The 26,551-nt window shown below is 37.8% G+C and overlaps 1 protein-coding gene across 2 annotated transcripts; it reads left to right on the top strand.

Annotated features, from left to right (window-relative positions):
• Positions 1–4,997: 4,997 nt before the first annotated feature.
• On the top strand, positions 4,998–26,407 carry LOC133838523 (mpv17-like protein). 2 transcript variants are annotated; one of them, XM_062269649.1, is made up of 4 exons: positions 4,998–5,099; positions 24,163–24,364; positions 24,487–24,694; positions 26,142–26,407. In XM_062269649.1, the coding sequence occupies exons 2-4, from the start codon at positions 24,213–24,215 to the stop codon at positions 26,361–26,363; spliced, it is 582 nt and encodes a 193-aa protein (XP_062125633.1). In that variant the 5' UTR covers positions 4,998–5,099; positions 24,163–24,212; the 3' UTR covers positions 26,364–26,407. The 2 variants fall into 2 exon arrangements, with proteins under 2 accessions (XP_062125633.1, XP_062125634.1); XM_062269650.1 differs by having other exon boundaries at positions 5,050–5,231.
• The last annotated feature ends 144 nt before the right edge of the window (positions 26,408–26,551 follow it).

Genomic DNA, 26,551 nt, shown 5'->3' with positions numbered 1-26,551 from the left:
GTATCATCATAAAGCAATTGTTTATTTATGAAACACAAAGAAATGTACATGATATTGTAAGCTTAGAAAAATTCAGAAGTATGCCAGAGAAATTAAAAACAAGCAAGAAAGCTTGAGCTCGACTGTGAGATCCCCGCTACCAAATTAAAAAAAAAAATTCAAATTCTAAAAATATACTCTAAAAATATCAAAATATATCTAATGTTACTTTTGGTATATCGATGTAGTACGGCTTTTAAAATATATCATAGATTATAAAATATACCAGTAAGCGTTTTTTGCCATACAAAAGAACTTTTAGAATAACTCATACTACTTTATTTTTATCGCAACCAAATTTTCAGGAATCATTAATACTGTAGTTAATATTATAAGTACCAAAAGTCGCAACAGACAGACAGGCAGACGGACAGCCAACACAATGATAAAATACCCTTCTATACTGTAGTAGCGCGTATAAATATCTGTCACAACTCATGTAAGATAAAAGAATAGTACAAACATTGTTTTAAGTTTGAGAAATATCTGTTATCTGTTTTCAAAGAAATAAAAAATGGCAATTTGTAAGATTAAAAATGTATCATAAAAATTCTGACGGTTTTCTAAGAACTAAAAAGATTCAAAATAATCTTCAAGTTAGACAATAATTAAATTAAAAAATAATCAGTGCCAACTAATCTGTTGTCAAATAATTGAAAAGTGCCAAAGATTCAAAGTAATTTGGAATTCATTAATGCATTCTAATATCCTCTTTGAACTGTCAAATAATTGAAAAGTATCAACGATTCAAAGTAACCCGGACAAGGAATTCATTAATGCATTCTAATATCCTCTTTGAACTGCTGATTGAAAGTTGATGTTTGACCCAACGACACTAGACATAAATGGGCAATAGATACATCAACCTATTTAGACTTCAACTCTCTCTTTCTTCCTCCTCTCTTGTCTCTTGACCAAATTGAATTGAAGTGAACTCGTCAACACAGTTTGCAATGTAATTCATAAATAATTCGTTGATAGGCAGCTGTGTGTCGCTGTCATACTATATCAAGACTGGATATTAACAAGCTAAACGCTTCGCCAGTGACAAGCGACAAACAAAGCCAGCAACAACACAACATAACACAACAGCAGCAGAACAACAACATTTCAAGTAATAATGGCAATAACTATCTATATCCATGTTGTACACATTTCCTTTACAACATCAACGATGCAACTGAAATTGCAATTACAGAATGCATATGTGTGTGTGTGTGTTGTGCGTGTGTGTGCGAATGTGTGTGGGTATTAGGCCCATAATCGTTTCAAATGGCAAATTATGACAGCGAGTGGGGGCCAGCAGCAATGGCAACAGCAGCAGCAACAGCAGCAGCAACAACAACAATCACACCACAGCAACAGCAACTAGAAACAGACATTGTGGAAGGGGCAGGGGCAGGCAAATGAAATGAGCTTTTAATCAATTTCCGGTATTAAAGCGTAGACAATCATTCAATATTGTTGTTATTCATGTTGTTGCTATTGTTGATGTTGCTGATGTTGCATTTAATTAACAAACAATTTATATTCATAAACCTCAATCGGTCACATGCAAATGCGCATGGAAATTGTAAGCGTTGCATAGAGAATGTGAAAAGAAAAGCCAGCTGGATAAAAAGGGGGAAAACTGCAAACACAGAAAACAAAAGGACAGACGAGCACATACCCTGGGAATTTTGCTCTTACTAAATGTAGTTCGAACAAATCTAGCCTATGTAAAACTTGAACAACTAATGTGTGGATGTTATAAATATTGCAAATGTTTGCTGTTATGTTTTGGTTGCCACTCAGTTGCATGTGCAACGACCGGGAGGGGAGGGGTTCTGCCCCACCTTCTTACCACTAAATCTGTAGCAAAGCTGGCGCACAGCGGGCAGCCAACAAAGCACCACATTGTTGCTGTTGCTGTTGCTGTTGCTGTTGTTGGTGCTTCTGCTGCTGCTGTTGCTGCTGCTGCTGCCACGTGTTGGCAACATATGCGGGCCACATCAACATCAACAACAGGCAGCATGCGCTGCTTTTGATGGCCGCAATTGGACACATGGCTGCGAGGCAGGCTGACAGGGTGGCTGAGGGGAGCAGGCTAAAACGGTGGTCAGGTTTGCCAAATGTTCTGACTGTGTCGAATGAATGGGATGGGCCAATGTTCGCCAAATTTCTAATGCCCCTGACACACAATTAACCCCGGCAAATAGCACGGTGAGACCAAACCGAACGAGTCAGCTTAGCAAATCATTAATTAAACCTGGCGAAAACATGCACAAATACACACAGCCTCAAATAGACCGAGAGACAGAGAGAGAGACAGAAAGAGTGAGAGAGAGGAGAGAGAAAAATTATAATAATGGACGCATGGGAAATAAACGCAAAAGCTTTTGCCAGGCAGCCATCCAGTCAGCTAATTAGCATGCAGGCTATAGTCGACAATCGGCGCAGTCTCAGGGCTCAGACCTTTCAACTGGGCCAGAGGCATAACATATTTTGGAGCAACCAATTTGAGCGTGAGTGTCGAGTGAAAACCGAGAAAATACCACAAATACTTGTAAGCATGTAACCAACCATGGACAACAAGATAGCCCAACAACCAACTGACAACTATGAAACCCTAAGCAAGTCGCGCAAAAAGGGCAAACCAAATTAAGTCTAAAGGTCAGCAAAGAAAATACAAGTATGCCAACAATAAACAACTACAATGACATCGACATAACATCAGCATGAAAATTAAAAAGGAAATATTACACAGATGATGCCAAAAATAAACATTAAATACCAGAAAGAATTTCAAAGTACCTTAGAATAAATTTAAAGCGGACCCAAATCTATATATAGAATATATTTTTTGTAAAAAGTTGTTAACAACCTCTGCCGGCAGGAAATTATGTAATAATGTTTACGTGTTAAATAATAAATCAAATATATGAAGTAAACAGTTACAAAATTAATGGATATCCGGTTCTAATTGCTTTGGTTCATAATTTGGTATGTTTTACTCCATGGAAAAGTAGTAGTTCATCGTTATACCAAGTATTGTAAAAAAATGTACTAAATTAAAATACCAAAAATACTGAAATACATTAATGGTTAGTTTTAGTAACATTTTTGGTATATTTTAATGATATAACTTAGCTTTTTTATTAAAAACCGCTAATTACAACACTTTCTTTAATATATTTTATATAAAAAATATATATTTTTTATACAAACTTGTTAGCAACCTCTTTTAATGTTTATGTGTTAAATAATAAATCAAACATATGAAGTAAACAGTTGCAAAATTAATGGTAATCCGCTCCTAATTGCTTTGGTTCATAATTTAATATTTATTCTACTCCAGACTACTAAATGTAGTAGTTCACCGTATTACCAAAGATTGTAAAAATGTTACGTAATAATATACAAAAAAATACTGAAATACATAAACGGCATGTTGTCGTATTATTTTGGTATATTTAATTATAATACTATGCTTCTTATTGAAAATCGCTAGAGTAGCTTTCTAGCTTATTTAGGCAGATACAAACAAGTAAACTTATATTTTAATAATGTAATTCATATATGATAGTTATATACTATAATCTTATTTTTTAACTAAGGAACTACAACAATTTCTTTAAAGATGTTTAATTGTTGATCTTTGTTATTTGAATTCCACTTTCAAAATAAGAAATTATGAACAATTCAATATTTTATTATCTGGAGTTAGACAATTTCATATTTATTACATTTTATATTACATCTCCTGGAGCTAGTAACATATCAAGTTCAAAGGAAGCTCCAATTAATTCACTTAACTTCCTCACGTTTTGGGCATTTATCCAAGAAATTGATGACAGCTGGAATATCGTCTGCCCAAATGTTTATAGTGCATTCAAAGAAAGATAAAATCGCATATGTATAAAAAAAATATTCAGGCAATTAGAAAAGTAATTTCCGGCAGCTCTTTCTGTGTTTACTTCCTGTCATAGTCAGCAACTATTTACGATTTGTAATTGCATTATGCTGCCAACAATAATCATGTTCGATTCGAGTGCTCGCTGTCTGCTATTAAGTCTTTAGTATACATTTATAAAAGTTGCTAAAATTGTCAAATAATCAGTTGCTAAATATTTCCAGAATTGTCAATTTCAATTAGGCTTTACAGAAATCAGGTCAATCCTGCAGCTGTTATTTGGTTTGGAGTCTTGCCCATAATTAGAAGTCCACCACAGCACTCATTATAAGTCAATGTGGAGGAAGCAAGTATCAAGTTCTTTTTTCGTCTTTTTATAATATAGACATTTTCTATGGCCTAGCCAAAAAGATGGCCAGAAAAAGAGACGACAACAAAGACGAGAACCGAACAAACTGGCAACCATAAAGCCGCTGCAAAACCGCAAAAGCTGCCTTTAGTTAGTTATTTTATGTTGCCATTGTCAAAGTTGTTGTTGTTGTTGTAGTTGTTGCTGGCCAAAACGTGCAATTAAATGCTGTGTAGAAGCGGCACAAAACGAAGATGCCCAAGCAAAAGCTATGGCCAATAGCCTATGGCCAACTTATTGGCAGTTGCTTGCCAAATGCAATGAATGAGCAACCGCAACAACAACAACAACGACAACAACTGCCATGACGATGGAAACAGCAAAGAAAATTACACAAAAAAACGTAGAGAATAAAAAAGGAGGAAAAAATTCAACGTCGCACAATTACAGCTCACAATAAACAGCAATTCACAATGCATATTATTGATTGCCAACCACAAAGATACTCAGGTACTCAGTTGGTTACTCAGAGATACAAAGATACATTTTGCAATGCCTCACAGATTCGCATTCAAAAGCATTTTGGGCTCTTCGTTAAATGATCATCATCATTATCATCATCGTAGTCATTATCCTCAATATAGTTGTCGTCTCTCATCTGCTCTGCTTTCTGCTTTCCTGTGTTTCTTTTCGACGCTGTCATTGACATTGAGATGTGCAATTGCAATTAGTTTTTCGTTTTTGTTTGTCCCAAACGCGTCGCGAAATTAGCGCAATTTATTTAGAATAGTTCGTGAATATTTCACCGATTCAATTGGGGTAAATAATAATGAAAATTAATGTGCAAAATCGTTGCAACTATGCATAATCACATATTCAAGGATTATATAATAATCAAGCAAAAGTGCGAATGTCGAAAGTCAAGCATCTAAAGGAACGAGAATCGTACAAGTATATAGTATATGTATTTTCTACTCAGGCCTTGTGACGTTGATTGCAATTGCGAATTGCAAATTGCTAATTGCCGCACGATTAATTATAACTTTTGTGTGTTTAAAGTTCAAATGTGCGTTTGTCGGAAGTAATTTGCTCATTAAAGGGGGGTCTATTAATAGGCGACAATCGCCACGTCAACGACAGCGACAGCGGCAGCGACAACGTCAACATCAATGTGGCATGTGAGGTAGCCGTGGCGTATACGTAACGGCCTGATAGAGCCAAACCCACGATAGGGAGATAGCAGGGGGCGAATGGGACTAACAGCAAAAACTGTTCAGGTTTATGCATACATAAGCACGCCTTTGCTTTATAATTCTCAGCGAGTCAGCAAGTGGGTCATGCAAATGGGCAGTTACCGATTGCCAAGGGAAAAGTGTGCAGCGCAAGAGAGACAGAGAGGAAATAAAAAGAGCGACATGAGAAAAGCGTGCCAAGATTGCGAAACGAGAGAAGCCTTGCTCCACTTACGGGACAATGGCAATCGCAAGAGGCAAGAGGCAAAGGCAAAACATGCCTTCCGCTAATCTCGCTTAGGCTCGAAAGTTGAAAGTGAGAAGTCGAAGAAGATATGCGATTTCGATATCGCTTGCTCGATTACCTGATTCTCTCTAATAAATAGTAATTTCCTCAATCACATAGAAAATACATTTATAATCGCTGATGGACGAGCGTCACATTGAAATCGTTCGTTAATGGAATGATGTGAAATTGATTACCGGAGTCAGCTATCAATTGTGAACAGCTCATTGAGCAATTCCAATTAATGAAATTGACTTTGAAAATCGCAAATTATTTACGTACACATTTATGCATGGCAGAATAACAACAAAACAACATAAAGCAAAACTTTAAATCGAAACAGGTTTCCCTTCGAGATTGTAGTAAAGAATTTGCGTAGGTCCCAAAGGGCCGTCGACATTAACATTAGCATTAATCATGGCAACGTTTGCCATGCAATTAACCAAATGAAGCCTGCATTTAAGTGCTGACAATAACAACAGCAACAGCAACAGCAACAACATTGGTCTTGGCAACAGTGTTCGAGCTGAGAAACTTGACGAAATCATTAGGCTAATGTGGTCGATAAGTGACTGGCCCGTGGGCAGAGGAAGCCGATGGCAGCGGAAATGGTTATGGGAGAGGGAGACGGAGAAGGAGAATCGTGAAGGGAGGGAAGAGAGCTCAGACTACGTGTGCCTAATGCGCATTTAATACGCTTTGTGTTTGGCTCATTCGAAATTCAATTATAAAGAATTTTCGGGTAAAGGGGCAACGCACCACATCGCGCCGCCCATTTCAATTGTTTAAACATCAAAAACGAATTACGAATTACAATTAAAATGCAATTTTGTAATTGCAAATGAAACGAAACAAATCACATTTATCAGCAGCTAGACAACATACAAAAAAAAAAACATAGAAAAAGAGATAAAAATCAAAAATAATTCGCCGATGTCGGAGGCCACAATTCAATCAGCCAACCGTCGACTTCCTCTGGTCGCGGCCTTTTATGGAATTATAATTGACAATGCACTTAAAAAGCCGACATTGCAAACACACACACACGTAGAAAAATGCCAATGTAGACAGACATAATGAAATTATAAATATTAAACAGAATTGTTTTCTTTACGCAACAGCAGAAATACTTAAAGCGCAAGTAGCAAAAATGTAAAACATTGCGCATACGCCGCATTGTGCATCCCAAAAACAATAAAAACCGAATTGAAATACAAAGCGCAGCAAATAAATTCGAGTGTAGATAAACGACGCAGCTATACTCTATATTTAACTTATGAAAACAAAATAAATTGAACTAAATCTTAGCTTTGCAACTCATTTAATTCCTATTATTTATGCCACAGATATACCCATTGCAACTAGAGTATAGATTGCAATATTATTTTGTGCGTGCGCATAAATTTTCTGCAATTTTTCGTGCTCAGTTTTCCGGTCGCTTGCGTCGCTTACTGCAATGGAAAGGGAAGGAAACTGTTGCCCCAATCACGTGTTGGCAACATGATTTATTTCGTCAATTTATGTCGAATGTGTTAAGCGAGTTTTCAACCATGCCAAATGCATAATTATGATGTGAACTATTTCAGCGTTGGCTGCTCTTTCTATCTATCTATATCTATACATCAGTCTATCATCAGTTTATCGCACTGACCCCATTCGTAAGCATTTTCTATTTGGAATTGGGAATTTGCAATTTCGCAAAAGGGGAAATTGCATTTAAATTGAATTGTAAAGCGAATGAAAAGATATATATATATTTTATGTGCCAAGGCAAAATGAGTGTATGTGTGTGTGGATTATAGAGAGAAAGGAATGAGTAAAAGTTAGACTTAGCTTAGGCTTGGTTGCCCATGGCAGTGTTTCTCCCCCTCAGCTTAAACCAATGAGTTATAATTTACTTTCAATTTTTATGACTCAAATCTGTAACTGGAGCAATCTTGAAAGCAGATTAAAATGAATTCTCAGCCCGCTGAGATACATGTCAACTTATTGTCCATAGTATTCAATTCAAGGTGGAATCAATAACCGATAGCTAATCCTCTTTACACATTGTATATGGGTGCTGTCAAAGAATTGGTTAAATCTCACAATAAAAATGTGTACAGTTGATTTTTGTATATTGGCAAGTTCAATGAACTTGTCAAACTTTTTTTAGTTGCACGCATAAATATCAATTTAATTGAAATTGCATTTGTTGTTTTATTTGCAATAAATGTAAATGAATTTATCACACACATGCTGCATATGCAATGTGATACACAAAGTACACACACAATACCTCGCTCGACAATAAAATAAAATTTTAATTTATTTAGCATATGGCAAAAATTCCACAAAGCTGACACAAACCAAATAAATGCGCAAAAAAACAAAATAAACCAGCCCGCATTTGAATTTTGAACATTTTTGCTATCTGCTTGAGGGAAGAGCAAAAAAAAAAAGAGCAAAACCAACATTTCTATTTAATCGCATTGTTGTGATGCGGGAATCGTAACTGGCAACTGGCAACTGGTAATGGAAATGGATATAAAAAAACCACAAAATGCTAACTAATTAAATTAATACGCAACAAATGCGAAATACAAATACAAATAAGCTCGATTAGGAGAAACCCGAACTCGAAACCCCAAAACAGAACTCAATCCCATTGAAAGCCGACGGGAAACCCAATGCCCAAAAACCCAATACGGAAAATGCGTAGAATGAATAGAGACATTGAAATGTGAATGTGAATGTGAATAACTTTGATATTTGATTGCTGCTGTGGATAGTCAATTAAAATTGTCAAGTGCACAAAATAATTTATGTGCAATTAATGTCGACACAAGTGCGATGCAAATTGTCAAATAACCAATTTTATTGCACATTTTTTTGTCATCACTTTAGTTTTAGTTCTGTCGAGACTTGCAGTTTGTTCCCTAATATTTTCTTTCGTATTTGCGTCGAGTGAGCGAATGTTTGTCCAATATGCAAATTATGCAAATGCCAGCTAAGCATATACACATATTCACACTCGTATTCGTAGGGTTTTGTATCTGTGAGATACCAGATACTAGATACCAGATACAAAGCGGCAACACAAAAAAAAAACTTTTATCGCATGTGCATTTCTTAACGCTCACGACAGTGCCAACGACAACGACAACGACACCGACGCCAACAAATGCAAATCTTGACAGTTTTCTTTAAATATTTTTATTTATTTTTGGCTGCAGTTTTTTTAGCACAGGTCACAACAACAAAAAAGCTAAGTTGGTTCGCATCGTTTCTTGGCTTTATTTTGTCATTGTCTGTCTGACGTTATTGGGAAAGCACGTTTCGCTTCTTCTGCATATCCGTTCGCAGCAACAGCAGCAGCCATAGTAGTTGCTATAGTTGCAACAAAGTAGCAGAGATACGCACACAAATGTATCTCAAGTCACATGCATTTATGGGCAGCGCTTACACACGCTACAGATGTAACTGGGTCTCTCTCTCTGTCTCTCTCTCTCTCTCTCTATCTCTCTCTGTTTTTCGGAGCGCCGCTTAGTCATTACAACAAGACAAGAGTCTCGTAACAACTACGGCGACAACATTCACAAGCAACTAACAACTGCATCGACAACAGCAACAACTGCAACAACATCGACAACCGTTGTCCAAATACTTTGAAAGTACGTTATGTATCTTCAGGCCGGACAAAATGGCACGTTTGTCTGTGAATCTGAATGTGAATCCAAGACCGAATGTGAATTCGAATGCGAATGCGAATGCATTAAAGCATTCCCCAAGACAGCACTGCAGTATCTAATGGGCATTAAGTAAATGCACCAGATACTTTCCGTCCTCACAATGTGCAATGTGCCTTGGCAGTCATAGTATTATGACCCTGCAAACTAGATTAGAATGCGAATGCGAATGCGAATGGGAAGAATGGGAAGAAGTTCAGGCCAAGTGCTTTTGCTTGGCTTAATAACAATATGGAATTACTTAGGCCAGCTAACAGAATTACCAAACTAATTGAAATTGATTATTGAAGTATCAATTTGGGCATAAGACATGCTTGATAGGAGTTCAGGATTATCCCTTGCGTATACGTAATATGTAAAAACATGCCGATGTGACTGCTGATATATAGTAATTAGTTAAATAAGAAAATAAATACTTTGGCAAATTTAAATTGATTATTGATTCCTTTCAACAACAAGTTGAATACATAAAATATAAATTGCATGTATGCGATGTAGCTCAAATGTAAATTTATTGGAAAACAACGACGATTTTAATGTGAAAGGATACTTGGAAAATACTTCAGCCAGTTTATATTATAATTAATGTAATTGAAATTGATCAATGCACAGCTCTTATCAGCCTATTAGATCCATTTCATAAGCAATTACAGCTTCCGCTTTTACGAGTTCGACAACTCGCATTAAAGTGCATTTCGAGTATATTGTTGTTATTATGAAGCGCATGTCGGCAATCATTTTTCCAAGTGATGTGGGTTTTTTTTACTTTTTCATTGTTCGTACATTGTTTGTGGCTTGGCTGCCAAGGGTTATACAATTCCAATATTATCGAGCAGTACCTTATGCATAATTCATTTGGCTGGCGTTTAATAAGAAAACCAATTAATTAAACGCTCAACAACAACGCGTCACGACTAAAAGCTTAGAAATTACTTAATAAATTACTTTCATTAAAGCCACAAAAGAAAAGTTGAACCCCAGACAACAACTGCCAGCTACCAGCTACCAGATCCCACACCCATTCCGAGACTCGGCCCAGGGCCAGCATACCTCCCTTCCCCCTCAGTGTTCCCCCATCCATGAGTGGGATGACACAAACGGGCGTTGATTTATATTAATCGACCAGCTTGCACAGCTCAAAGCATTATTTATTTCAAAAAATAAAAACAATGCGAAAGACGACAAGGCAAGAAATGTATGTACTCTTAACGACTATATAGACGTATGTATATATGTGTTATATATGCGTATGTTATGTGAGTAGTATATATGTATATATTTGTGAGATTGCCGAGTAATAAATTTAATGATTGTAACGGACAGTTCGCTCGCCAGGCGATTATCAAAGGTGTAACGGGGGTTGATTTATTTACACATATTTTGTGCACTTCTGAAGTTTATTTGTTTATACACAATTCCTGTATTACTTTTAATAAATTAGCGTTAATTACACCCTTTAGCCCATATAGATTTCCCACTCAGACATTTCATATTTTTCTTCATAAAGATACCTTTTTATTAACTTAATTCAGGTAATTTTGAAATTTACAATTTTTTTAGATTTATTATTATTGTAAGCTATTTTCCAATTACATTTTACAATATTCGCTTTAAACTTTGAATTCATACGTTCTTAATAATATATTTTATTTTATCATGTAATTCAAGCAGATTTTTTATTAATTATTTTTGTTTATACCCGTTACCCATAGGGTAGAAGGGTATTACAATTGTGTGTTTCCAGGGTCTTAGTTGGTTTGGCTGACAATCTGGTATGTTTTGCCCTTTATGGTATATTTCGACCAAATACAACATTCGATATATTTTTGGTATTTTGTGGTAGTTTAATTTGGTACTGTTTTGCTTTTACTCGATTACAGCTTTCTTGCTTGTTTATATTAATTATTAGCTCTGTTGATATAATTATTTGTCCAATACAATATTGCCTCTAAGATTTTCTTCTATATATCACAATTAACATATATTTTAATTTTTTCCTGTCAATTTTTATTTCACATTTTACTGTTTGCATTTAAGCTTTTCAATATTTTCTTTAAGCTTCTCTTCCACATTTTTTCATATATATATTTATATTTATATTTTTTTAAAGTAATTAAACTTTTTTAAAATTCCTTTTTTGAATTTTTAAATAGTTTCTTAAACATTTCGTCTTAAGATAAGTTTTTCAAAATATTATTATTTAAAATGATTTTTTTTTTGGCTTGCACTTTGAGAGTTTTGTAAACAGGGTTTATTCTGCGCAACATCCATTCAAAGTGGACCGCATTGAGCGGAGGGCATGAAATAAGTTGGTTTTTTATTTAAATTGTGTATACAAGAAAGCAAACAGAACGGAACCAACATGCCACATGATTTATTTGCCAAAAAAAGATTAATTCTGCTTAAGTAGCTGCGACAAGAGCACACCCTGAGTGCTTCAATGTTGTGTGTTTGTGGTGTGTGTCTGTGTGAGTGTGAGTGGGTCAAAAAACAGCAGTCGAAATCAGCTGTCCCATTTCTTAAGTCCCTGGCAGGCAGTCTAAGAAAACGCTGACTACAAATTGCAGTTGCCAGATTCGGGTAAGAAGAAATTGCCTCATGATTACGTTGACGTCCGTTTCTCAGTCTGTCCTTCTCTCTGTCCGTCTGTCCGTCCGTCCGTCACGTCCATGTCGACTGGCTGTCTCTGGTGGGTCTCTTAGGAAATAAAAGTTTCCACATTTTTTTCTTTTCTGTCTTCTTGCGGTATAAGCACGTGCTCTTGTATACTCGTATTGCGAATGCTTGCCAAATTTTACGTTTTGCCTTTGCCGCCATTTGTCCGTCTGTCCGTCTGTTTGTCTGTCCGCCTCTGACCAAAACTATCTGTCTGTCTGTCTGTCTGTCTGTCTGTCGCGGCGTCAGTCGTACAGTTTCTATGTACTTATCTGCACAGTTGCCTTTCGAAATTCACTTCATGTTAATTTTCTTTTCTTTGATTTTGCGTTTGCGTTTCGGCTTGGCACTTGGCACTTTTAAAATGTAATTCTTGCGCTGCTTGAAATGCTTTTGAAATGGGGTTAAGCTGCCTGCCACAATGCTCAATGGAACAACACCAACAACCAACCAAAAATATATATATATATATATATATATATATCAGAATGCCATTAGGCATGCTTACTGCATACGACTTTGAGTCACTACTCGCTCTACATTTAAATGGATCACAAGGCAGTTTCAGTGTGGGAGGTTCTTATGCAGCCATGAACTCTCAAAGTTCTTACATTTAGGATATAAATTCCCTCAAGGCGAACCCATTTAATGCACACTTCAGGGTGACTTATTTTCTTTAACCTAAATGAGTTCTCATCTTCATTCGATTCTGTCACATTCTCTAATGTATCCATCATCATTATTTACTAATTACACGATATCTCGTTTGATGCATATCATATAATTATGCTGATTATAATTTTGTTATCCCATTAGATTTTGCTTTTACCTGCAAAATGCGCTCTACCTTCAATAGAAGAAATAGTTCATTAAAAGCGCATCCCCTTAAAACCCAAAGCTCGTGATTGATAAGCAGCTAATAATAAACGACCCTCAGCTAAAAACAACAACAAAATATGAAAAAATGCTCTTGTCGTGAATGATTGACTGTAAGATACCTTATTCCAATGATGGGCTACGTATAATGAACGTATTATTAAAAGTTTACTTGTTTCTTATTATTTGTTTGATGATGATAAAGTTAAAAATGGAATTTTGGTATTTGTATTTATTTTTGTTTTATAAGATACATTATTCATATGCAGAATATAGAAAATAACGTAGTATATAATGTTTACTTATTGGGTACTTTTTAAAACTGTCAGGTATATTTAAAAACTTTAAAACTATTATTTGCATTGAAAATTTGATTTTGTTATTTGTATACTCGTATTATATGCATACCTTATGGTATATGAGAAGATAGACTTTTTGACAGTTGAAAGTACTAGGAAATAAACCTTCGACTGTATTTGAAATTTTGGAGAATTTAACAGAATTTTCTATAATATTGATACGGGTGGAGAATACTTCTATACTTTGTGCTCATTTTGAGTTTTGACAGGGTAGCAATAGAAAAGCCAGCTCACTTAACTGCGCTCATAAATGCAATGAGTGACCACACTCACATAATTGAAGACACGGCACGCAGTGCCAGACCCCGCACGGTTCTGCTCGACCCCGCCCTGTCCTGCCCGCCCTCACCCTGGCTTGTCCAGGTTGCTCTGCAAGCCGTGTTCGTAAACGTAATTACAGACACGGCACGGACGCAGAAGAGCGCCCAATGATAATGACTACACCTCAAACTGTACAACAACAACAAGAAATTAAAAATAAATGACGAGCGACAGCCTAAGGTTTTCAAAAAGAAAAAAAAGAATAAAACGAGCAAACGATGACGTACCGAAAAAAAAACTAAATCAGACAAACAACAAAATTAACAGAATACAGATCCCAAAAAAACGAAAAAAAAACCCGAATATAATGCGAGTTTAAGTGCATGAAATTACAAGCTGGCAGAGTTCGAGGTTCGAGGTGGTTTTTCGGCAAGGGGTTTGAGTCGACTCGTTTATACTCATAGTCTGTTATAGTTGAGGGCCCAGCAAGCACCCTGCACCCTTTTCCTTTTTCGTTTTCGTTTACGTTTACGTTTTCCTTTGTGTCTGCGGCTACTGGCAACTAATTTCAGGCGAGGCGATGCCATCCGCGTTAGTTAGTCAACAGAGAAGGGGGAAGGGCGACTGCGACGTCGACTGAGTGACTGACTGATAAAAAAGGGGTCGAGGCATAGAAATTGTTTTTTGTTTTGGCTCTGGCGCTGTTGTTCAATTTAATGGGATACGTCTGCGACTGCGACTGTGTGTGAGTATTGTAAATAATTGCGGAAGTTCGTTTGAGGCACTTCTCTGACATTTTCAAATGCAACCCAAATGCAAAGAGTTTGTGAGTTTGCCAGTTTTTCGAATGGTTTCATTTCGTTGTTCGTCGTTCGTAGTTCGCTTATCTTCAGCATAATTGTTGATTTAGTGTGTGCTCAACATTTATTTGTGTGAGCCTCGAATCGAATCGAACGAATTGTATCGTATCGGGTTTGGGTTGCAAGCAATGCCCTGCATGTGGCATACAGTCACTCCGATCAGAAGGGGAAGAGAAGGCAAAGAGGTGGAGGTGGGTTTATTTGCCCATCGCCTGGTTCATTGTTCGCTCATTGATACCGTTCGCTTACTCGTCGTCGTCGTCGTCGTTGTTGTAGTCGGCGCGTGACAAATGACTTTGACGTTGCATTTCGTATGTGGCATGTGTCAATGGGCGAACTTGTCCAAGTCCACAATTTGAGTTTACGTTTACGGTTTTACGTCCGCGTCCTACGCCATCAATGCCATCAATCGACGAAGCGGCGAAGCAACGAACCGGCGAATCAACAAATTCAATTGCTGCTGTTTACTCATACACATATGCAGATACATTTGTATCTATGTATCTCTAGTACTCGCTATTTGTTTATTGTAGTACACTCACTCTTTCTCCCTCTCCCTCTGTGCATGTGTGGCCATAATTGACAGTTGTGTTGGCATTTTATTTTATTTTTCCCCGTTTCATTTCATTTCTTTCACTCTAGACAAAAACATACAACTGCGGTGCACTGAACCGGGGTCTAAATTTGGGCACAGCTTTTTACATTGCTGCTTGCTGGGTTCAATGTAACCCCGCGGGGGCTTCCAACTAATAATGTAGGCGCATGCACATGTCAACCCGGGAGACACGACTTTGCAGCTGATTAAGCGATCCGAAAACAGTTCAATATTTTGTTTGCCAGAGTGGGGGAAGTTCATAAAGATACCTCTGATTGATAGCCAATGGGGCTGCAAGGCAAATAAATGTTGTGTCAATCACGCGAGACGTCATCGAAATGGAAATTATCACAGCAAATAATAAAACATTAAATACGAGATTGCTAATTTCCCTTTAAACTACGAGAAAGTATTTGGACTTTATATATAGAGCAGATACGAATATTTCTCTCTATTGGCTCGTTAGTTGTGCGGCCCACTTAACGCATTCTCATCAACGAATGCGGAATGCTGAATGCGTTTCAATTCTAATGTCAATGCCAGACAAGACTTCAACTCCAACATCAGCATCAACATCAACATCAACATCGACCAACAAATTCCACTCTGGGGTCACACAAAACGTCAATTTGGCGCAACTGTCGTTCGTGTCCCCCCACAACTCTCAATCACAAAACTAACTAAACTAAAGTGTCTGCATACTGGCATGTACAAGTGTATATAAATGCAAACAGTGACTCACAAAAGTTGAGGAACTGGTAGAACTTGATGGTAAAAGTTGATGAAACTTTTTAATTGATACTAAGATGTGTTTGTAAACTATTTTTTAATTTTTATTTTATGTATTAATATACAAATTTATGATTTAGATAATTAGATGTATAAATAGTATTCTATTCAGTGAACTAGTTCGTTCATTTTGTTATTTCGATCTTGTGGTCTATATCGTTCATTATGATTGTTTATCGATCTTTTTCGGAAACAAATACTTGTAACATATCAAATTTTATATTTATAGAAATTGAATTTTATAGTTTACACTCATTTTTCTAATTAAATTTCAAAATGAACTAAAGATCAAGTAAACTAGTGAAAACTATCTAAGGAAAAAACGAACGACGAAGGTGAAATTACTCCGTTCGTTCATATCTGTTAATAAGTTCTTGACCTACCAACCTCTACAAATTAGTAATACCTGAATTTTAAAAACCAAATTGTTATATTTTAAAATGGTAAATTAAATTAAAGTAAATTATCAAATTACTTAAATAGTTATTTGTTAAATTCTCTACTTTACCTCACACTATTTAAGAACATGTTTGTACATTAACTGCTGACAGCCACTGTGACTGGGTAGTATACGTGCCCTGATACTATACAATATGCATAGTTGTACGAGTTTGGTCCAACCGAAATCGGTTTAAGAGACCCGCCAGAAACTGTCATGTTCTGCTTTTGACACTTGTGCGTACCGAGAATCTCAGTTTTTGGTTCTGGGTTCTCGGTTTTCGGTTGTTGGCTCTTGAATGCGAGTAGTGCGAGTTATTCGCACAATGCAAGTACTCTACTCGCATATATATATGAATGTGAGTGCGAGTGCGAGAGTATTTATGCCATACTAAATTCGTATATTTCTTTGTTTCTAATTTCAATGTTTTCGCTTTTGTCGGCTTCGTGTCCCTGACAATCTGTCGCCTCGTTTGGTTGCTCGATTTCTTTCTTTCATTCCCAATAACCATGGCCAACCCTGACTAAATGTCTGTCTATCTGTCTGACTGACTGAATGACTGTCTCTGTTGTTGTATGTTTGCTGCCTCGTTATTTTGGTTGACAATCAAATTCTAACGAAATTGGATTCTCTTGTTCTGGGCACACTCGTCTCAGCGTTTCCGTCCTCCTCCATGGCACACATCACATCACAGACCAAAAAACATTCATTCTGACTGCCGACTGCCGACTGGCGAAAGAAGGCACAGTATTATAATAAAAAGCAGCAGCAAGCAGCAAAAATCAAGCAGAATTGGCTGCAATTGCAATACTCGTATTTTTGTTGGCAACTGCGGCCCAACATGTGTTGCCAACTACTTTTGCTGGGGGGTTTTTTAATGCGAAAATGATTTCATACATTTCTCTTGCTTTTTATGTTTTCTTCTTTTTCTTTTTTGTTTTATTTGTTGCCCAACTGCCTCGATGCCCCGCTGCTGTCTCTGCCTCTGCCTGTCTGTATATTTTGCTGATGTTATTTTAAAACTTTGTCTACCAACCCAACGAAAAAAAAGGACGTTAGCAGGCGAAGAGTTCGAGTTCGAGTTTCAGTTTGAGTTCGAGTTCGAGGTTGTGGCAGAGCATAACACACTCGTAGCACCCATTTCCATTTTCATTTCCCTTCTGTTATCACAGCTGTCAGGCATTTCGACACTTGAAATTGAGCGTGTGTGATGTTTTCATTCGCATTTTGGGCAAAGGGGAGAGAGCTCTCAACTGTGCTGAGTAGGTGGCTAGAGACAAAATATTATCACATGTGCTCTGACGAGGTCGGGGTGCGGGTGAGGGTTAAACAAAAAGAAAATTAAAAAAAAATTTCGCACAACAGGAAGAAATGTAATTGGCCAGGAGCGCTTAAGCAAACACATATATTTTTGAGGCAAATAGTAGGTCAACGGACCTCACAAAAACAGGGGAAACAGCAGCAGCAGCTGTTTACTCTCGAGTTTTGTGGAGTTTATTGAGTTGCGGCTGATAAGTCTGGTTGTCCAAACAGACAGAGCACAATGGCACAACTGATTGCTGTCTTGCGTGTTCGCTGTTGCCTTCGGCTTTATTTTCCCCAATTCCATTTCCCGTTGATATTCGAGGCGAGGGTGAACCTTATTAATTATGACGGGACATGCATTGATAATGATAATCGAGCAGCAGCAGAAGCAGCAGCAGGAGGGCAAGAATCCCACGCAAAGAGCTGTGCAGATGAACAGGATTAGATAAGCATTGGAACCCCGCTTAGACACAAGTCCATGCTACGATAATTGCACTTGATTGAGTGCACTCAGTGAGGCAGAGCAGTGAAATAATTCAAGAGCCAAACGCTGTAAATGAAATACGATTATTGCATTGCAAGATTACAGATTCTGGCAAATCTCAAAGTGTGTGTGCAGTGAGTAATTCTATTTAGCAGTATAGTTCATATGCTTTAGGCACATGAAATGCAGCAGAGCGATGCCCTCTGTGTTGGTTTTGCAGCAACCAGTAAATAGAACTTTGGGGGGCATAAAACACACACACACACAGTAAACTCAATATTTACAGTTTGCATGGCCAAAAAGCCCCGGCCCCAGCTCCAGTTTCGAGTTTCAGTTTCAGAGTCGCAGACCCCAAACATGTAAATATCATAAAGTTGTGTACAAATAAATCAAATCATGGCGCAGAGAGCGAAAGAACAAACAGCCCGCATGCATCAACTGACAAATACACATGTTTCAATATATGTTTAAAACTAGCGCGGCAAACCGAACTGAACTCAACTCAACTCAACTGAACGTCACGACACGCCCCCTTCGAATGCCCCGCCGAACATCACCCCCTGCTGTTGCTATCGGGCAACCAAAGTTCAATAAACAAGAGCCGAAAGAAACGGTCTGAACAACAACTTGAAATCAAATAAAATATTTTACAAAAGGTACAAAGAATTTTCGAAACGATCTGCGACTGCAATCACAATTCACACCTTCAGATACGTGTACTTACAGCTATAGATACAGATACAGATACAGCTACAAAAACACATTTCAACTTACGATACTCACGTCTGCAATTAGCGTCGTCTTTTTGGGCCTTTGATGTGGCACTTGTGACAACAACAGCAACAGCAACAAAGTGTGAAACGAAAATGCTATGTGAAGTTCAGCGACGCCAAAAGCTGAAATCAAATTGAAAATCTATTGAATAAAGTTGAAAGCAAATGTTCGGAGAAAAGTCAATAATCATATTTAATAAAACCAACAATTTTTTTCTCGTTTTTTTGTTGTTGCCGCAGCGGGAAAATAGGCAGTAAATTTAATCAGAAATACAAAAAAAAAGCAAAGCAAACTGTAAAGAATTAAATTAAATGAAATGTTGCAAGTGCCGGCCGACGACCAACAGGAAGTACGCGCCATGAAAGCGGCCAAAGCAAAAGCGTGTGGCACGCAGGGGAGTGAGGGGGAGGATTGGAGAGGGAGAGGAAGAGGGAGGGGTGAGCGGGCCCCCAAGGCGCAGCGCAATAAAATAATAAAACATAAAAGGAGAAAATTGACACACAATGTGCAACGAACTCTGAATACACTTGACAGTTGGAATACAACTATGTTTAACGAAACATAAAAAAGTGAGAAAATTGTTTATTTTCGGAGATACAAAAAGTGCAACAATAAAATAATTTTGCTGTTTTTTTATTAAATATTAAATGCGTTCTATTTAAAAGTAGTACCTAAAATGAATGAATGACAAATGAAAAAAATGTAGTGAATGATAAATTAAAATACATCAATAATGTAGTACATTTAAAATAGAGAAAATTAGATCTCATATTTTTTTGGCTTGCAAAAAGTAAAAACAGAATTCGTACTACTTATAAGTATTGCCTAAAATAAAACGTATCATCAATATTTGAAATTTAGTGCAGCTGCAGAGTATTCACAGCGTTCAGTGTCGCTTTAAAGCATTGCCACATGCAACATGGAGCATGGAGCATTGGATGGTTGCCTGCTGAAGCCAAACAACAGCTGCCAACGACGATGGCGACGACGACGACGACGGCGACGTCGCTGCCAGCGTCTGGGCAACATCAAAAGCCCGTTCAAGTGGCGGCTGCCACTTTTCAAAAGTGCGAAATTAAAACAAAATGTTGCAAGATGCTGCAGGCTCTCTTTCGTCTCTCGCTCCCCGTTGCTTCATTCAGCAACAACTGTGTTGGTCTCCATCTCCGTCTCCGTCTTGGTTGTTTGATTTCATTTGGCTGATAAGCCACGCGGCAGACGTTGAAGACCAGGTTAAGTGTGGTTGTCGAGTAGCGAGAGGGGCGAAAGGCGACTCTTTCTTATCCACATCATGCGTAAAACGGCGTCAAAATGCAAATGTTGTACAGGAAACTGCCATGCAGCTGATACCCTCCGCTGCACTCTCCTCAGCGCTCCCTTCATTGATTCATCCTTCTGGCCAGAGCGTAAATAAACATTTTACTTTTAATTTATGTTGCCTCCGCCCGTGTTGTTGCTGTTGTTGTTGCTTTATTATGCTTCTTTTTGTAGGCGAGCGTAAAAATGATTTTGTTGCACATTCGCTGGGGGCGAATTCGCTGCTCAAAATTTATCGTCGCGCAGTCAAATAAGTTTGCTGCGCTATGAAAGTGCTCCAAAAATATATTACACAGCCAGGAGAAGGGCTTGATATATAGTATATATCTCATATATGTATGTTCTGTATGTGGCACTCGTAATCAACTTGAGAGAAATACGATAATATTCGTTCGATGGTATTCAATTAGCAAACACGCGATTTATGGCTCACATCATTACAAATCACAAAAGCAATAGCGACACAAATTTAAATAATTTCATCTAAATTCTAGAGTATTATATAAAATTTGCCATGAATGGAATGTTAATTGAAAAGACTGCAAAACATTGTTAGTCACACCATGTAGCAATTAAGTATACGCCCTGTCGTGCTGTAATTTTATTCCTCACCATTTGCAGCGTATAAAAAGAGCGAAACTATCCCTTAGTGTGGGAATTTTGTATGGTTTTGTCATCAACTTTGCTGCTGCTGCTGCTTTGGGAGGAGGAGGAGGAGGAAGGGAGAGAAATGTACGCGTATGGCATCAAGTGTCAAGTTCAATTGCCACACTTTGATTTGCCGCAGTGCCCGCAGATGCTGTTGAAGGGCATCCTGGCTGGCAATGTTGCCAGCGACGAGAGATGAGAGACGAGAGACACTTGGACAAACCCTTGGAAGCCTTTTCATGTGGTCTTGCGAACGCACTCGAAGAGCTCAGCGAAGCTCTAATGAAATCCGCAGCCAATTGCAAATAAATGTCACACATCAGGGCACTTGCACAGCTGACACATTTGAGACTCTTGGCATAAACGGAACCAAGTGTTGTGGTTGTATGATGGAGGGGGGAGGAGGCGTGTTACGGGGCGCAACGGGTCGTTGCTCCATCGGGTAACAGATGTCGAGTATTATGGCATCATGTTGTGTGTAGTGCACGCTACCGGAATGCCGAAATACCAAAAAGACGACACACAAAATTTAATTGCAAAGAATGTTTCTATCCGACAAATGTCGAAATAATGTTTTCTAGTCCCCTTACCCCTTACCCCTCCTGCTCCCCCTCCTCCGCTACGCCTTAAAGCGGGAACATGCGAGTGAGCAGTCGAAAAAAACAAGAAGAACACGAAAAGATTTATCATATTCACTCGACTGTCATAAAAAGCAATTAGGCGAGAGCGAAGAGATACTTACGAGTACAAGCAGTCAGGCAGTCAGTCAGTCAGTCAGTTCCTGAAATCAAATGTACAATGCAATAAAAACTGAGAAGCAAGCGAAAGTGATGGACTGTCAGCTACCCTACGAACTGGGTCAAGTTTAACATGATTCAAAATTATCTTTTCTTTCATGTTTATTCATTTATTTACTATCAGCTGTTGACATAAAATAAATTACTTTTTTAAATTTAAATTAGATAATAATAATGAAATGAAGAGATTTTACTAAGTGGGTCAAGTTTAACATTGCTGCAAATTATCTTTTTTTATGATAAACAATAAATAAATATTTAGTTTAAAGTGTACATAGACAACAATACTTTTTTAGATTTAAATTATTCTTTAATTTTTTAAGGAATCTTAAGGAATATTCAATTAAAGACTTTTAATCATAAATAATTATAAATTCTTATATTACGAGTGCACGAATTCTGGGAGTATTCAAAACATATGAAAACAATTCTTGACTCAATTTTCTCATACTTATTTTTGCAAACGAACTTATCATCTTATTGATATTATTGTATGTCGAAGTATCTCTACAAATTTATAACGAATCCTATTTAATACAACCTCATTATTATTTAAAACTTCACATGACATTTAATTAGTACAGGGTATTGAGGGAAAAACCATTGAAGAGGACCATGAAAAAAAGGGAAGACGCCTAACAGAAGCAGCAAACAACCGAACGATGTGTGATTTGAAGTTCTTGGCTTCGTCTAGATACCATGCATTCTTTTTTTTTGGCCCTGTCGACCGCTTAATGAGCCGCAGATACCGGGGAAATGTAAATGTAAATGGAATGGAATTGGAGTTAAAGTTGATGGGAGTTGGAGTTGCAAGTTGGATGTTGAATGTTGAATGTTGAAGAAGCAGTTTGTTCGAGCTATTAAAGAGCTACGACTACGTGCCATACGTGGCACGTATGTTCGGGGTTGTTGTTGGTGTTGTTAGTGCTGTAGTTGTGGCAATTGTTGTTGCTGTTGTAATTAGTATGCCCGCACACACGCCAGTCAGGCAGTCAGCCAGCCAGGCAGGTTCACTTTGAAGGGCACACACAACAATAGGGCATATGCCGTTACCGAACCGAGTTTTGGGTTCCTCCTCCTCCTACTCCTCCTTCTTCTGCTCAGTCACTTCCTCTTCCTTTTACGAGCACAACTCTCTATCCTCAATCCACGCCGCGCTGTTAATTTCAGTTGGTGTGAAAAAGTATGCCTCATGGCAAATTGCAGGCTGCCTCGCTGCATTGTTGTTGTTGCTGTTGCTGTTGCTGCTGATGTTGCTGTTAGTCCGCAGTCTGTTGCATATTTTCACAAGTAATTAACATGTACACGTTGTCGCTGCCGTCCTTGTCCTGGCCTAGGACCACAGCACGTATGTGAAAAAGCAAGGTGTACACTGTGTGCTGTGTGTGTGTGCAGAGTGTGCGTATGTGTTTGTGTGGCTGGAACTGAAACTGGAACTGCTGCAGAACTGCTGAGCAACTGTCCAAACAGGCCGCGTTCTCATTCTTGTTTATCAGAGCTATGCCATGCCGTGCTGGGCCATAACAAAATGTTTCCTTCACATTAATTTGCATTATATTTACATTTAAATTTTAAATGAGCTGGCAATGTTGCCCCTCACTTGGCGGTGCACTTTACTACATAAACAAACTGAGCACATGGCACAATGTGGGAGAAGGCGGCGGGTTTGTCGGCAGGTGGTTGGTTCACTTGTGTAACTACAACTATAACTAATTTTGCCAGAATAATTATAGGCCTGAGATAAGAGAGACCTTGTTCAAAAATTGATTTCACCTAGAGACATGCTATAATCCTTCTGATTACATCGAAAGGGTTGGAAACTTTGAAATATCATAATTAATCTAAATGAATACGATGAATTTAGTCCGAAACAGTGTGAAAATATTTGTGTTTTTAGTCCTGAAGTGACAGCAATTTTATTTATCTTACATAACTGTATTAGTATTACTGTATTTTGGCAAATTGGTCAGCAAAATAATTTTAAACTTCTCCACAAGTGAGCGTCAAAGTGTAAATCTGAAAATAGGGATCATTGATCGATATCTTGATCAAGTTCTTTGTTTCATAATATGCCACAATACAAAAGTAAATGTTATATAAAAGAAATTTAGCAAATTTGGAGAAATTCAACACAAAACTGAACATAGAAAAGATAAGAAACCACATCGATTTTTTTTTAATTTTTAAAAATGCTGAATGAACTTGAATTGATACGATCTAAAAAGTAAAATATAAAGATTTTCCGCTTGCTACTGTTTATATATTTAATATAGTTGTTTTATTTTACATAGTATACCATTTAATATTATAAATTAATTAGCAGTCTTTATATTTAGTTAAATTAACTTATTTAATAACACTTACGAAATACTTCAGTCTTAAAATATTGTGAGAAAAAGTTACTTAGAGTCATCTGACATTGAGGCAAGCAATGTATTTGTTTAGTCAACCTACAATAGAAATCTCTCTCTTTGCAGACTATATTTATATTTTCTTCGCACTTCAACTTCAACAACGAGTAACGAAAATGTTTCGTAATCTTGTAAATTTGACAAACAAATACAAGGTGTTGCGGGGCATGCTGTCTTATGGAACATTGTGGCCATGCGGCTGCCTCATCGAACAGACGCTGATCGAGAAACGGACATTCCGCACCTACGACTGGATGAAGTGTCTGAGGTGGGGCAGACAACACAACACAACACAACACAAACAGACGAAGAAGAAACTTGCAGCAAGCGATAATTGGCATCTCTTTCTCCTTCCCATTTTTTGTTTGTTGTCGTTTTTTTTCTTAACAGATTCGGTTTGTTTGGCTTCTTCTTTATGGGACCGACAATATATGTTTGGATAAGACTGGCTGGCGTCATGTGGCCACGCACGGATATTAAGTCATCGCTGTGCAAGGCGATCACCGAACAAACCGCTTACGATCCGATGGCCATCAGTTCCTTTCTCTTCTTCATGACTCTCATGGAGGGCAACTCATATGCCCAGGCGAGGCAGGAGGTGTGTGTATGCGTGTGTGTGTGTGTTTCCCTACTCATTATTATTATCATCGTCTTCGTCATCATCATTATTTGTGGCATGGCATTATTATTACTGCTTTTTTTGTTATACGGCCATCTGATGTTGATGTGTTGTTGACTCTGCAGCTCTTTCATCCGTCTTCGCATTTTGTTATCGTTATTATTTTTTGGGGGGAATTTGTTATTGTTAATGCTTCTTAAAGCGCATCTCAAAATTGTGTTTCTTGGTCAGTGCTCAATTTGTTATCGTTATCAAGCTCTTGCGTTATTCTTTTTTTAAATTGCGTTTCAAAATCGACATTCTAGTCGCTTTTTTTGAGGTTCATTCCGAAATACATTTTCTCACGACAGTTGCCCACGTATCTGTATCTGTATCTGTTAATGTATCTGTATCTGTATCTGCGGCTGTAAGCGTGCATAAATATCACCAGTCGTCTGTCCGAGCGATGTCTGTGTTTGTCTCTGCACCGAGTTGTCAGCATTGATTTGTTGGCTTTTGGCTGGCGCAGTCAACTCCAGAGCTCATTGCGAGCTCGCAACTTACTTCTTCTATATCATTAGAAACCATTTATCTTGATAAATGTAAATGTTTTACCATATATTTATGTCAAGTCGTCTCTTGACTGCCTGCCTGCCTGCCTGCCTGGCTGGCTGGCTTGCATGCGTTTCCAAGATCTATGACATTGTCTCGGTTCCGACTTAACCAAGTGATTGGCAAACTTTGCCGTCGCTTCGTCTCTCAACTAATGAAGATGTTGTAACTCAGCTCCAGATACAACTTTATTACCTACGTATTTTTGCTGTTTACACAATTTAACAAACTCTTAACTAATCTGGGAACTTTTTAATAATCATAAATAAATACGAGAGTACAACAGCAAAATTTATAGACATTGATGTTGACTTTCTAAACTTGAGCGTTGAGTAAGCACTTGACTTAGTCATCAAATTAATTGCATGCAGTTATTGGAATTTCCCATATAAAAAAAATAACAACACAAATATCTAGTTGGTGCTTAATTAGCAGCCCACAAACAGACACAGCAGCAACATTTGGCATTTGGCCTGGCCCACTGTTGTTGACTCTTGACTGTGCGCTCACACCATAAATATAATTTTCCGGCGGCGGCAACGAATGTTGCCAAAGTGAAAATTTTCCATTTGCAAAAGGCTTTTTAATTAACAACATTAACAAAGTGGCACGCCCCCTGCTGTGCTCTAGAGTATGACATAAAACCAGACACACACGCACACTAAACTCTGCTGACAAAAGTCGTAAATAAAATTTTTGTAAAAGATTTCAGTCTGTGCGGCACTTAATTACAATTTTCCGCACTGGCATTTTTCATGCTAAGGATCATATTCTGTCTCCTCAACAGATGTTTCCGCTCACTCTCTTCCCTCTCTTTCTGTCTTTATGTCTTTAGGTTGCCGATAAATTTCTGGATGCGTATAAGGTCGGCGTTATTTATTGGCCCTGCGTGCAGACGGTGAACTTTGCCTTTGTTCCGGCGAGAAATCAGGTTGTCTTCACCTCCTTCTTCAGCATGTGCTGGACCACATTTTTGGCCTATGTGAAATTCCTACAACTGCATCCACATGTCGATGTTGATCATCATGCGGTGGACATACACTTTTTGGAAATGTAAACTTTAATAATAAAATAAAAAAAATACTAACTGTTAATACAAAATGCAATTGTTTAATTGGTCAGGTGATTAACATAAATATTTGTTCGATGACGCACAACAAATTGCCCCCAATGCACGCCCCAAATGCGACACAACGTTCCAACATCAATTTCAACTTCACTCGACGCTTAATGACATGTCATTTT

This window comes from Drosophila sulfurigaster, chromosome 2R (assembly GCF_023558435.1).
Source record: "Drosophila sulfurigaster albostrigata strain 15112-1811.04 chromosome 2R, ASM2355843v2, whole genome shotgun sequence".
Classification (NCBI taxonomy): Eukaryota; Metazoa; Arthropoda; class Insecta; order Diptera; family Drosophilidae; genus Drosophila; species Drosophila sulfurigaster.
This window is presented reverse-complemented; position numbering and strand designations above follow the sequence as displayed.